Source organism: Nothobranchius furzeri, chromosome 9, assembly GCF_043380555.1.
Source record: "Nothobranchius furzeri strain GRZ-AD chromosome 9, NfurGRZ-RIMD1, whole genome shotgun sequence".
Taxonomy (NCBI): Eukaryota; Metazoa; Chordata; class Actinopteri; order Cyprinodontiformes; family Nothobranchiidae; genus Nothobranchius; species Nothobranchius furzeri.
Window position 1 is genome coordinate 25,627,418 of NC_091749.1, and position 14,061 is coordinate 25,641,478.

Below are 14,061 nucleotides of genomic sequence, written 5' to 3' on the forward strand. Positions count from 1 at the left end.
CACCTTGGAAAATTTCTAACCACGCGGATAGACGGACGCGGAAAAACATGGCAGACCGGCAAGAACTAGTATGGCAGAGGTTCGTAAATACAGACATTTGTATGATTCAGCTCTCAGAGATCACCGTGATCAACATGTTGTAAATAATTCTTGGAGAGAAATAGCTCGCACTGTCGGAAAAGACGAGAACGCTGTTAAAAATGCTGAAATGCCATGTTGTAAACAGTAATTTCTACTTCTACTACGGTGTAGTGTTGGGTGCATCCCGTAGAGCTCCATGCTGCCCCGTTCAGTTTGGGAGAATATTGGCTCACCGCAGAGACAAGCCGCACAAACCATAAATGCTGCGAGTTGTGAAGCGCGTTCCATCCACGAGCCGCATCACAGCGCGGAAAGTGAATGCGTCAAGCATAAACCAAGCTTTAGGGTGTGCTGACAGAGGTGAGGCTGCTGAGCACCACTACCACCAGTCCCCCCCGACCACCACCAGCAGATGAGGTGGATGAAGTGTCTTGCTCAAGGACACAATGACTGTGTGTCCTTGCACAAACTTGCAACCATCCAGTTACAGAGCGGGCCTCTGCCACTGTCGCCCCATGTGAGCAAACAAAAACAATAAGTTCACACAGTTTGCATTTTTCCATGAATGAGAATAACAATCTTATTTGTCATTTCGAAGGTACATTTTTGATTTAATATTTTTTATCTAACAACTAGTTGCTCACTGGTGACAGCTTTACCTCTTCTGATGAGTTTACTGTTTGACGAGAAAATCCAGGAGGAAAGGAACGGCCTCTTGGTAGGCAGGTTGTGACTTTGTCCTCATAGCACCTGCCGGCAAACATAGAACCAGTTACACCATAAAGCTGGAGGCTTACCGAACTGCAACAAATTATGATCATGATGTAAAAACTGTTTCCAAGATGTTTCAAAATCTTTGTAAAGCTTCAATTATCCAAAAATAAGCGAGAAGATTTCCACATTTAAAATTTGCTCTGCAAAATTATGTTTTAGTGAAGGTTTTTCTAATTAGTTTCCAAAGGCAAAAGACATTTTGAAGGGGCTGTTGACTTTTTATGAGACTACGTTGTAGCAGGTTAGATGCAAAACAAGGAAAATGTCATTTTCAAAGTGTGACAAAGTGGATAAAGGTGACTGAGAGCAAATGGACAGAATTAAGACATTTTAAGACTCATCTGAGAAAGAGAGCAATGTTGTTTGACATCACTATCTATTCACAGTTGTGATTAAGACAAAACTATATTTCACTGGTTGCAGTCCACTGAAATACTTACTTAAATAATATATAAACAGTTTTTAATAATTTCTTACAATCTTCTCATGAGCCTTGCGTGATGACCGCTGGAGCTAGGCACCAGCTCATGGCAATCATAAAGCAGTAATGATGATTAATGAATTCTGGGTGACTGTGTGAAGAAGTTTACACACCAAAGGTTTTATGAGCTGAACCCAGTAAGACTTTACGATAGTGGTCCCAAAATCAGCTAACCTACTGAGTAACTGACAATGAATTAATCCGGATCTATTGATTAATTAATGATTACCTAAGCTTTAACACCACCCCACATTAGATTTGTTATCTAATCAGGATGATTAGAACACACAATAGCAGCAAAAGTAGAAGCAGAAAGTACAATAAAGAAGTCAGCCGTAACAGATCACTGCATAAGAGAAAACCATATAATGGACTGGGACAGCACAAGCATCGTAAACACCGAACGACAAAAACACAAAAGATGGATAAAAGAAGCAATCGAGATAAGGAGACGTGGATGTGGGACCCTGAACAGGGACGATGGAGTTTACTCGCTGGATCGCGCATGGGACTGCATCGTCGGAGAGGGGAGAGCGGGCAGCAGAGGGAGAGCGGGCAGCAGAGGGCGACAACATCCTCTGCTGCCCGCGGATAAACGGAGAAGGAAGTGGCGCCACCATCAGCGTCAGCCTGAGGAAGTCTGCAGCCGCAGACGAAACGTAGCGACAAAACAGGTAACAAAACTGTTATGTGTTTTAAGAAAGAACGACAGCATGGTGCTACCCGTTAGCTTTAGCATTAGCCAAGCTGCGTGTAGCTGCACTTTTGATCCCAAACTTTGGACCGGTTCTGCCTTTGTGCCTTTGCTGGTTCCTTTATTTTCCTCCACTGCATCCAGATGACCACACTGTGCGCCAGTAAAAAGAATTTTTTTTACACGTAACTTACTTTTGTTCAATAGAGTTCTGGGAAAAATAGTAATTCAAAGATGTTGCACCAGTGCCACGTTTAAAAATAGACAGGCATGCACAGACAGTTTTTTTGTTGTTGTTGTTGTTGCGCTGTACAGACCTGCACTGATATGGAAGAGCCTGGGGGAAAATCAGGACGCCAATAACACCAACCATAGATATGTACCAACTAGCGAAGCAATTTTTGATCTTCTTTTTCTGCAGCGGTTTTAGCGCTTTTCGGTACACTGCTGCTGATACAGTGCCCCTGTAGTGGCGCAGCGCTGCAACTGCAGTTAAAATAACATCCATATAGCTGGGGCAGAGTGAAATCAGGCTGGGGTGGCACAAAATTAGCTGGAGGCGGCCGCCACGCAAATCTGAACACAGGAAAAACCCTGCCATAGGGGATTTATTACCTCACAATTCTTTATTGATTCCTTCTTGTTTACGTAATGGTTGGTGATTCATAAAGTGATTATATACCTAATCAGCCACTAATGATTTTATAGTGATTACCTATGTTTTACACCCAGCCCCAAACCAAATCTATTAGCTGATGATTGCTGAATGATTACTTAATGTTCAGTCAGTCATTAATATCAACTCAGGAACCAATGACTCATCAATAAATGTCTCAGGAACTAATGGGTAGTTAACCAGTACTTACTGGTAAAACAGTCTTATTCTAGGACTAATGGGTAGTTATCTAAGGAAACGAGGTAGAACAATCATTATTCACTCAGTACTTAACTATTATCTACTTTTTGTGGCCCTTAGCCTCCTCCCAAGTAAAGAGGAACAAATCATTATTTACTCAGTACTTAAAGTTAGAATATGGAACATTTTAATAAAGAGCTAAATAAAAAAATAATAATACCTCCACGCAGTGTTGCCAACTCCCCTGATAGAAAGTAGCTGAAGTGGACCCAGAAAGTCACCCAGATGTTGCCAGATGCTAATTTGCATATTGATTACATCATCATGCCACATTGGCGTTCATTTTATTCATAGCATCTAAAAGATAAATATATATATATATATATATATATATATATATGTGTGTGTGTGTGTGTGTGTGTGTGTATATATATATATATATATATATATATATATATATATATATATATATATACATATATATATACATATATATATACATCAATCAATCAAAGTCATTTATTGTCACTTCTACCACATGTGCAAGACATACAGAGAAACGAAATTAAGTTTCAGTACACACAATTCAGAGATCAGACATACATGGGCAAGACACATGACAAGAATTGGTGACTGCGGTCATTCGCAACATGAGTCGCGCTACCTTAATAGATGAAAAGGAATTACATGAGGATTGGTTGGTGGAGGGAAAAAACAGGCATAGTTACACCCGACAGGGCGTAGCTGTACTATGCAAAAAAAAAAAACACCTCAAACATATAAGCATGAACTTCAACATTCACAACATGAGACTCCGTTGGGGGGGGGCTGGGATCCTGTTTTTCCAGGGCCAGCAGCCATGACGGCGCTCAGCCAGCTGTGTCCACAGGAGGGAGAGAGATCTTGGGAGGGGCGCAGAGCACATTCCTGCAGGTTGATGGCCTCGCTGTGAAGTCCACAATCTGAAGGTGGAGGGGGGGGTAGAACGGGTTCCACAGCATATGTCTGCATTCCTTCCTTCGTGGGGGATGATTATTTGCACCTTCAAGGTTGCATGGCGTCAGATAAGGATAACGAGACTGTGTTTGGGTCAGGCAGAGATAATTTTCCCTCTGCCTTCAGTCTGTAACTGGTCGTTCTAGTCCTTCAGTGAAGCCAATTCGGGTTATTAAACATCTCCACACCGTCCGGTGACCCTCTCCGAGATGACATCCATTTTGCGCACTAACACCGGTAATGCAGCTAAGACATTGTCCAGCTTATGATTCACCTCTAGTAACGTCCCAGTCTGTGAGGTCTCCGCCCGGACGTTGCCGTCCATGGGTGCGGGTCGCCCTCCAATCGCTCCCGTCTTCCCAATTTTTCGGAAAACCAGATATCCTCCCACTCCAATCAGAAGAAATCCAGTGATCATCAGGCCAAATATCCACATATCTTTGACGTCCTCAATGGACAGCTGAGACAGATGACATTCCACACCTTCCAGGAATCGAGCATATCGTGTGTCCCGTGAGGGCAAGTGGGAGCCCCCTCCTCCGTTCTCATCGTAGAAAAAATCTTATCAATCACGTTGAATGACCAATTAATTAAATCCATTTCTGAAAAATAGTGATTTCCAGAGGAAATGCAGAGAAGTGCTCTGTAGGCAGACAAGGACAAAAAGAACCTTGGGAAAAAAAGATAAGGGAGCAAAGCAGAAGCGACTGTGCTCTGTGAGTGCCAGGATATATCTATCTATCTATCTATCTATCTATCTATCTATCTATCTATCTGTCTATATATATATATATATATATATATATATATATATATATATATATATATATATATATATATATATATATATATATATATATATGTATATATATGTATATATATGCATATATATATATGTGTATATATATGCATATATATATATGTGTATATATATGCATATATATATGTATACATATATATGCATATATACATATATTGTCATGTTCCTGAGCCGAGGTGAGTGACAACATCTCCCATGTCACCACTATCAGGCTGATTTTCCACAGGTGAGGAGTGGAGGGGTTTCTGCTGCAGAAGATTCCCAATCAGGTACTCGGGTATAAAAGGAGGATGGAGACACTTCACTACGCCGGATGATTGCACCAGTATAGGTAGCCCCAGCCACTCGCTCTCGTTCTTGAAACTTGTATTTTGACATTCGCTTTCTGGTTATTATTGGATTTTGAACTCAGACTGAATTTGGACTGCTTTTCGATTATCCTGACTTTCAGTGTTGTTGCCCCTCTCCCAGGATCTCATTACCTACTGCAACTTTGCTGTTTAAAAACCTGGACTATTCACACCACGTCTCATCCTCCTCCGCTGTTACCTGGTTGGACCCTCTCCGCTGCCTCACCTATCCCGGATCACCCCTGGACTCATCAGAGCTCACCTCGGCTCTCTCTCCCCTTTCCCCCCTCGTTCTCCCTGAACTCTGAATGAACTCGAGCGATCGATCTACCCCACAGGACTTCAGTGTGCTCTTTTTGTTCTCCTTATAATAAAGACTTTTACTTTAATTCAACCAGTTCCACGAGTCAGTTTCTGCATGTCTTGGGTTAAACACATACCTCGAGTCATGACATAAATACATATATACATTTATATATACATTATATATATATATATATATATAATGTATGATGTATATATATATATATATATGTATGTATGTATATATATATATATATATATATATATATATATATATATATATATACACACACACACACACATACTGAAGATTTAAAAATCATTTAGGTCTTTTTAGGACTAAAAGGGAGGAAAATAAAAAAAGAGCTCTGCTACTTTTGGTTTGCACAGACCAGTTGGGTGGATTTAAAAGCACATCAAAGCTCACAAAGACCACTGGTCCACAAATGTGAACTCTGACCACAGAAATGCTGCACAGAACATTGTGGAGCAATGCTCTTTGATCAGCACCAAACATTTCAGTGCATGCTGTAAATGCATAATATGGGTTTAGTGGTAACTGTTCAGTTTTGATGCTTCAGTTGTGCAAAATGCAATTCGCATGAAAGAATGAAAATGACAGACATTTCATGAACAGAAACAAACACAAAGAAAGGTTTAATGATTTGTGGGTACCCCAGTTCTCCACACAAATGAATTGGAAAGCTGCAATCATTAAGACAGAGATAGAGATAATTACAATCACTTTGATAAGACTTTTTAAAAACTGTTCCTTAATACCCAGTTATTATCAATTAAAGATTAGTTTACATGTACTAATGAAATTACCTGATCCAGTTTGGCACACCTGAATTCTGACATGCAGAGAGAATATTTTCACAGCCAATTCCTAAAAACAAACAAATTAAAGATGTCAGAAAATGGGATGTTGACCTCTAAACTGGTTGGAAAAACAGTTCTGTAAAAATTATTTGCCTCCTTACAAATATATTATTTTTTAGCTCTTATTCAAATATTTTACACCATGAAACAAATTTCAATAGACAAAAAAAAAAACTGAATTAATGCATTTAGATAATCAAGTGCCCCAGCAGCTATATTGTTCGATTTACTCCTCATAGGGTCTCCTAGGTCAAATTAAGGAAAGACAAAGAATGTTTGAAAAGAGCTTTCATGCTGAATAAAGCAGAATGCCAGAGTACGCAACCCTGTGTGAGGCTCAAGCCTGATTTATTCTTTTCCATGAGCTCCTCAATGATGAGACGCACACAGAGTGTCAGAAAGGTTTTCAAATGCAAACATCTGCACAGGCAGCGGAGCGTTGCAAAACAATTCCCCACTAGGACAACAGAGGGCATAGAGCATTTCTGTGGTATCCTGTCATCATAACACTCCATCGATCCATTTTCAGCTGCTCATCCGGAGTCAGGTTGCAGGGGCAGCAGCTCAAGCCAAGACGCCCAGACTTTCCTCTCCCCAGCTCCTCCACGGGAATCCCAAGGCGTTCCCTGGCCAGCTGAGAGACATAGTCCCTCCAACGTGTCCTGGGTCTTCCCTTGGGTCTCCTCCCAGTTGGGCGTGCCTGGAAAACCTTACCAGGAAGGCGTACAGGAGGCATCCAGACCAGATGCCTGAGCCACCTCAACTGGCTCCCATTTACGTGGAGGAGCAGCAGATCTACTCTGAGCCCCACCCGGATGACCGAGCTTCTCACCCTATCTCTAAGGGAGAGCGCAGCCACACTGCGGAGAAAACAAATTTCGGCCGCTTGTAACCTCGATCCCATTCTTTCAGTCACTACCCAAAGCTCGTGACCATAGATGAGGGTAGGAACGCAGATTGACCAGTAAATCGAGAGCTTTGCCTTCCGGCACAGCTCTCTCTTACCAATGACAGATTGGTACAATGCTCGCATCACTGCAGACGCAGCACCAATCTGCCTGTCGATCTCACTCTCCATTTTTCCCTCACTTGTGAACAAGACCCCGAGATATGTAAACTTTTCCACTCATTCCTGACCCGGAGAAGGCATTCTACCCTTTTCCGATTCTAGTCCACGATAGTGTATTTACTATGGTGTTTATATATTTTAGACTTTTTAACATGGACACATTTTTTCTTCATTCTCCTCCACCTCTAAACCCACATTTCTTGTCATTTACGTCCACGTTTGCTCCGTACATTGTACTCCTTCGTTCGTGAATAAATGTTCATATTTGGGGATTTTTCCATGATGCGTTCTTCAATCTGTTCTGGGTCTGCCGCTGAATATCTTTTTACTTTTTATCGAGGCAACGGCAGTGCTGGTGATGAATTTACAGGAAGCGGTGTCCTGACCAATCACAAGCTTGCGGTCTCTGTCATCCTCTGTGAGCCCGTCGGAGAGCCCTTGCACCGAAACATAATGGCGTTGCGAGTCTCCATACCAACATAGACGGAGAAGTATGAGTTAGGCTTCAGGGCATTTGCTCTTGGTCTCAAACCAGCTCAGAGGGCTTGTCTTCCTACAGACCTTCCACCCTTCAGTATGAGCATGAAGGGTCCCATTCACTGTGGAGTGAATAACAGACGAAAGTGGGAATCTTGGTAGTGTGATCCCCACAAACACTGGCAACTGGACTTGAACTCCCCCCTATAAGCAGGGAAGGAACTGTAGCTCCTGAGAAGGGTGAGTGATGACAAGTGGATATAGTTGTGTTTACTTCAGCAGGTGATTAACAGGCTTCTGCAGAGCCTGATGAGCAGCTGAACAGGTGAATCAACCACTGAATCTGAAGTGTTGGAGCAAAGACGTGCAGGATAGCAGCCCTCGAGGACCGGAGTTCCCATGCCTGATTCGTCTTCGTCTTCGTCTTCCTCCGCTTATCCGGGTCCGGGTCGCGGGGGCAGCATCCCAATTAGGGAGCTCCAGGCCGTCCTCTCCCCGGCCTTGTCCACCAGCTCCTCCGGCAGGACCCCAAGGCGTTCCCGGACCAGATTGGAGATGTAAACTCTCCAACGTGTCCTGGGTCGACCCGGGGGCCTTCTGCCGGCAGGACATGCCCGAAACACCTCCCCGGGGAGGCGTCCAGGAGGCATCCTGACCAGATGCCCAAACCACCTCAACTGGCTCCTTTCGATCCGGAGGAGCAGCGGTTCTACTCCGAGTCCCTCCCGAATGTCCGAGCTCCTCACCCTATCTCTAAGGCTGAGCCCGGCCACCCTACGGAGGAAACTCATTTCGGCCGCTTGTATCCGCGATCTCGTTCTTTCGGTCATTACCCAAAGCTCATGACCATAGGTGAGGATTGGGACGTAGATCGACCGGTAAATCGAGAGCCTGGCTTTCTGGCTCAGCTCCCTCTTCCCCACGACAGATCGGCTCAGCGTCCGCATCACTGCAGACGCCGAACCAATCCGCCTGTCGATCTCCCGATCCCTCCTACCCTCACTCGTGAACAAGACCCCGAGATACTTAAACTCCTCCACTTGAGGTAGGACCTCTCCCCCGACCCGGAGGTGGCAAGCCACCCTTTTCCGGTCGAGAACCATGGTCTCAGATTTGGAGGTGCTGATCCTCATCCCAGCCGCTTCACATTCGGCCGCGAACCTACCCAGCAAGAGCTGAAGGTCAGAGCTGGATGAAGCTAGGAGGACCACATCATCCGCAAAAAGCAGAGACGAGATTCTCCTGCCACCAAACTCGACACACTCCACACCACGGCTGCGTCTAGAAATTCTGTCCATAAAAGCGATGAACAGAACCGGTGACAAAGGGCAGCCCTGGCGGAGTCCAACCCTCACTGGGAACAGGTCCGACTTACTACCGGCTATGCGGACCAAACTCACGCTCCTCTGGTAAAGGGACTGAATGGCCCTTAACAGAAAGCCACCCACCCCATACTCTTGGAGCGTCCCCCACAGGGTGCCCCTGGGGACACGGTCATAAGCCTTCTCCAAATCCACAAAGCACATGTGGATTGGTTGGGCAAACTCCCATGCCCCCTCCATCACCCTTGCAAGGGTATAGAGCTGGTCCACAGTTCCACGGCCAGGACGAAAACCACACTGCTCCTCCTCTATCTGAGATTCAACTATCGATCGGACCCTCCTCTCCAGTACCTTGGCGTAGACCTTTCCAGGGAGGCTGAGGAGTGTGATCCCCCTATAGTTGGAACACACCCTCAGGTCACCCTTCTTAAAGATGGGGACCACCACCCCGGTCTGCCACTCCCTAGGAACTGCCCCTGATGACCACGCAATGTTGTAGAGACGTGTCAACCATGACAGCCCTACAACATCCATAGCCTTGAGACACCCAGGACGAACCTCATCCGCCCCCGGGGCTCCGCCGCTGTGTAGTTGTTTGACTACCTCAGCAACTTCTGCCCCCGAGATCGGACAGTCCATCCCCAGGCCTCCGAGCTCTGGTTCCTCCTCGGAATGCGCATTGGTGGGATTGAGGAGCTCCTCAAATTATTCCTTCCACCGTCCGACTATAGCCTCAGTTGACGTCAGCAGCTCCCCATCCCCACTGTAAACAGTGTGAGCGAGTTGCTGCCTTCCTCTCCTGAGGCGCTGGACAGTTTGCCAGAACCTCTTTGGAGCCGATCGATAGTCTTTCTCCATGGCCTCCCCAAACTCCTCCCACGCCCGAGATTTTGCCTCGGCAACTGCCACTGCTGCACCCCGCTTGGCTATCCGGTACCTGTCTGCTGCCTCCGGAGACCCACAGACCAGCCACGCCCTGTAGGCCTCCTTCTTCAGCCTGACGGCTCCCCGAACCTCTGGTGTCCACCAGCGGGTACGGGGGTTGCCACCACGACTGGCACCGGCCACCTTACGACCACAGCTAGCAACAGCCGCCTCGACAATCGCAGAGTGGAACAAGGCCCACTCGGACTCAATGTCCCCCACTGCTCTCGGGACGTGGTCAAAGCTCTGCCGGAGGTGGGAGTTGAAGACCGTCTTGACAGGTTCTTCTGCCAGGCGTTCCCAGCAGACCCTCACTATGCGTTTGGGTCTGCCAGGTCTACGCGGCATGTTCCCTTGCCATCTGATCCAACTCACCACCAGGTGGTGATCAGTTGACAGCTCCGCCCCTCTCTTCACTCGGGTGTCCAAAACATACGGCCGCAGGTCAGATGATACGACTACAAAGTCTATCATCGACCTGCGACCTAGGCTGCCCTGGTACCAAGTGTACCGGTGGGCATCCTTATGTTCGAACATGGTGTTCGTTATGGCCAAACTGCGGCTTGCACAGAAGTCCAATAACAAAACACCGCTCGAGTTCAGATTAGGTGGGCCGTTCCTCCCAATCACACCCCTCCAGGTCAAGCTGTCATTGCCCACGTGAGCATTGAAGTCCCCCAGCAGGACAATGGAGTCCCCTGATGGAGCACTATCTAGCACTCGTCCCAGGGACTCCAAAAAGGGTGGGTACTCTGAACTGATATTTGGCCCATAAGCACAAACAACAGTCAGGACCCGTTCCCCGACCCGAAGGCGCAAGGAAGCTACCCTCTTGTCCCCCGGGGTAAACCCAAACACACAGGCAGAGAGTCTCGGGGCTAACAAAAAGCCAACCCCAGCCCTCCGCCTCTCACCCGGAGCAACTCCAGCAAAGTAGAGTGTCCAACCCCTCTCCAGGTCTCGGGTTCCAGAGCCAATGCAATGTGTCGAGGTGAGTCCGACTATATCTAGCCGGTACCGCTCAACCTCTGCCACAAGCCCCGGCTCCTTCCCCACCAGCGAGGTGACGTTCCATGTCCCAAAAACTAGTTTTCTTGTCCGGGGATTGGACCGCCAAGGCTCCCGCCTTGGTCTGCCACCCGATTCGCATTGCACCGGACCCTTCATGTTCCTCCTGCGGGTGGTGGGTCCACAGTTGGACGAGCCCATGTATCCGGTTCGAGCTGGGCCCGGCCGGGCCCCATGGGCGAAAGCCCTGCCACCAGGCGCTCGCTCACGGGCCCCAACCCCAGGCCTGGCTCCAGGGTGGGACCCCGGTAATCCTCCGGGCCGGGTACTCCGACTCTTCGTTTTAACCTCCATGAAAGATCCTTCGAATTTAGATGCCTGATCTAAACCTTAACCTCCAACTTAACCAAATAAGCTAGGCGCTGCCTCAGCTCAGTGTGGAGAGTGGGTAATTTTAGGGTAGAGAGGTCATGTTATTGAGTCTGACCAGAAGAGATGCATGGCTCAGCAGGGCAGTCGAGCTGGTGTCTGGGTCGGATACAGCTCACAGAAGCCTGCATGAGCTCCAGAAAAGGATGACAGGTGTGTCTCTCCCTCTCTCTAAGCACTAAACTACGTTACGTGAACGGATATTAATGAGTATGAGACAGCTGACAGACACTCATTAGTATTAATATTATATTAACTGACTGATACTATTTTAATTGTCTGGTCCATGATAGTTGTTAGCACACAAGTCTAAGCTAGCATCGTTAACTCACAAGACACCTGCAGCTCCCCCGCTCTTCTCCTCACATCGCAGCACAATCTCTCTGCTCTGGCCAATGGTTTCTCCCTCTGGTTTGTCTCTGCTCTCTGGGGCATGCAGCAAACTCATGACTTTATGGTTTTGGTCCATTATAAGTAGAAGTATAAACATTTAAAGTTTCCTTTATGTCAGAGCCACATTAGAATCCATATTTTTCACTGGATTAAGCTGACTGGACTCCCTCAGCTGATGTCACTTGGTTTGGCAGAAAATAAATAAATAAATTCTCACAAAAATGACTCTAGCAATCTAAATAATTTATGTGGAAAAAAAATTAAACAACGTTTTATTATGTGTATTGGTTCATGGGAGTCTCTAACTTGCATTATGCTCTTTAGGAAGAGGTAAAAGACAGGCCCTTCGGTCATCACTGTCTCTACCTGTTGATTGGACTTTATTCTAGTAACTGAAATGTTAGCTTCCCTGAGCTATGGGTATTTATGTGTATTAGGGTAGGCCATATCATATCATCCATGATAATGATGGGATTTTTTCTCTTTTCTCGGACAAAATATTTTTTATGCTATGCTAATTTCTTGTCGTCTTTATCCTCCTCCACAGCACAGCAGATTACACTCACATGCGCAGTACAGATTTGTTAAAGTTGTGAAGGAAAACATGGCTTGAATCTAACAGTAGTCACACACATCAGCAACATCGAGTAGGGAAAGTCATTTACAACCAGGGGAAAAGGGATTAGAAGTTTGTTAGTTTTGTAAGTTTGCTCACTAACAAATAAATTATATCTCTATGATTTCAGTGGTATCTTTATTCAGACTGTGAGAGACAGAAATAACATTTTGTATTAACTAAAATATCTTTAGCTGTTACTATTTTTTTGTTGAAACATTCAAATAAAAGGTAAAAAAAAACATAAAAATGAGCATGTTTTGTAATTATTAAAACAGTTTAAGAGATTTTCTTTTCTTATTCAGTGTTTGTTAAAGTATAAAGTATCACATTTTTACACCGTGAAAAGGATTTACTCACCAGAAGACAAAGGAACACACAGTGTAAGAACAAGCAGAGTGATCCACATCATGTCGTACTGGGTTTTAAGCAGTTGTTACAGGAATGTGTAAAGCATAACTCTTCTCAACAGAGGCTTTCAAAATAGGATCAGCTCAGAGTTTCACATCTATTTAAGCATCTGCAGGCAGAGGAGGAAGTGCTTATTTATGTGGATTTAACGTTTGACTAAGTTTGTTTTAGAAATGTGCTAGTATTATTTTTACAAATGAATTTAGCCAAAAAATTGTAACTTTGATCAAAAGTCAGGGCTGAACCATCAAGGGAAAAAAGACTGTTATGATTAATAAAAAGTAAAAAAAAAAAAAAGTTGCTGCTATTTGTCTAAAACAGGAAGTTTCCTAATGTTTCCTTTACGCACAAAAAAGGCATGTCATAGTGGTCAAAATTTACTGACATGCTTGCTGCACGAAGTGAAACCAGTGAGAAATCAGAAGTATGTGTATGGAGAGTATGAGTGTACCCCGTGGCGGCTGTGGCTATGTTCTACTTCATTGCCACCAGCGTGTGAATGTGTGTGTGCATAGGTGAATGACTGGATGTGATGTGACCTGTGACGCACTTTGGGGGTTGTAAAACCCCAGAAGCAACTATACAAATCAGGTGCAGCACCAGGTTTTCATTTTTGTGTGGCCCATAGTGATTTTGGATAGGCCTTAATTAAACCAGTAAATAACAATATGAATCAATACAAGTAGGTACAGAAACAATACTTTCAGAGGTCGAACTAGACAAAAAAAAATCATGATAATTTTTTCTCATCATTTTCATTTTTCAAATAATAATACATGAAAATTCACAATTTGTCATTTATTTTCATTAATATTTACTCTAAAACAATGGGTCTGTACCGCGCACCAGTACACAGTCCCGGAATAGCTTCAATTTTTATCTTTCAGCGTACTACAACTTTTTTCAAGATTATGCGTACTGGTAGTTTTTCGGTCAAACTCTCCAACATTTTTGAAAATGTTATTTCACACTTTTACCTCGACCGAACTGTCTTGTGACATATTTTCTGTCCTTCTTTACCTAGACCTATGACTGGAACATTCACAAAAAAGTTATGTTGTCTGAGAGGGGTCGTGATGGAAAATAATTTACCCTGTGCATGAAAAAAAAAAGAAGGTAATTTCCATGTTCCGACTGGAAGTATAGGTTAGTTACTCCGGCTAGTATTAAGCTAA

At 44.8% G+C, this 14,061-nt stretch overlaps 1 protein-coding gene across 2 annotated transcripts in view; it reads right to left on the bottom strand.

Annotated features, from left to right (window-relative positions):
* LOC107372360 (adhesion G-protein coupled receptor G1) overlaps nt 1–12,987 on the bottom strand; it is a 33,387-nt gene extending 20,400 nt beyond the window's left edge. For both annotated transcript variants that reach the window (XM_015940564.3, XM_015940563.3), the window contains exons 1-3: nt 12,836–12,987; nt 6,184–6,244; nt 741–831 (exon numbers count right to left, since the gene is read on the bottom strand). In XM_015940564.3, the coding sequence (XP_015796050.3) occupies nt 741–831; nt 6,184–6,244; nt 12,836–12,887 (204 nt within the window). In that variant the 5' untranslated portion in view covers nt 12,888–12,987. The remainder of the gene's footprint in view (nt 1–740; nt 832–6,183; nt 6,245–12,835) is intronic.
* Between the last annotated feature and the right edge of the window lie 1,074 nt (nt 12,988–14,061).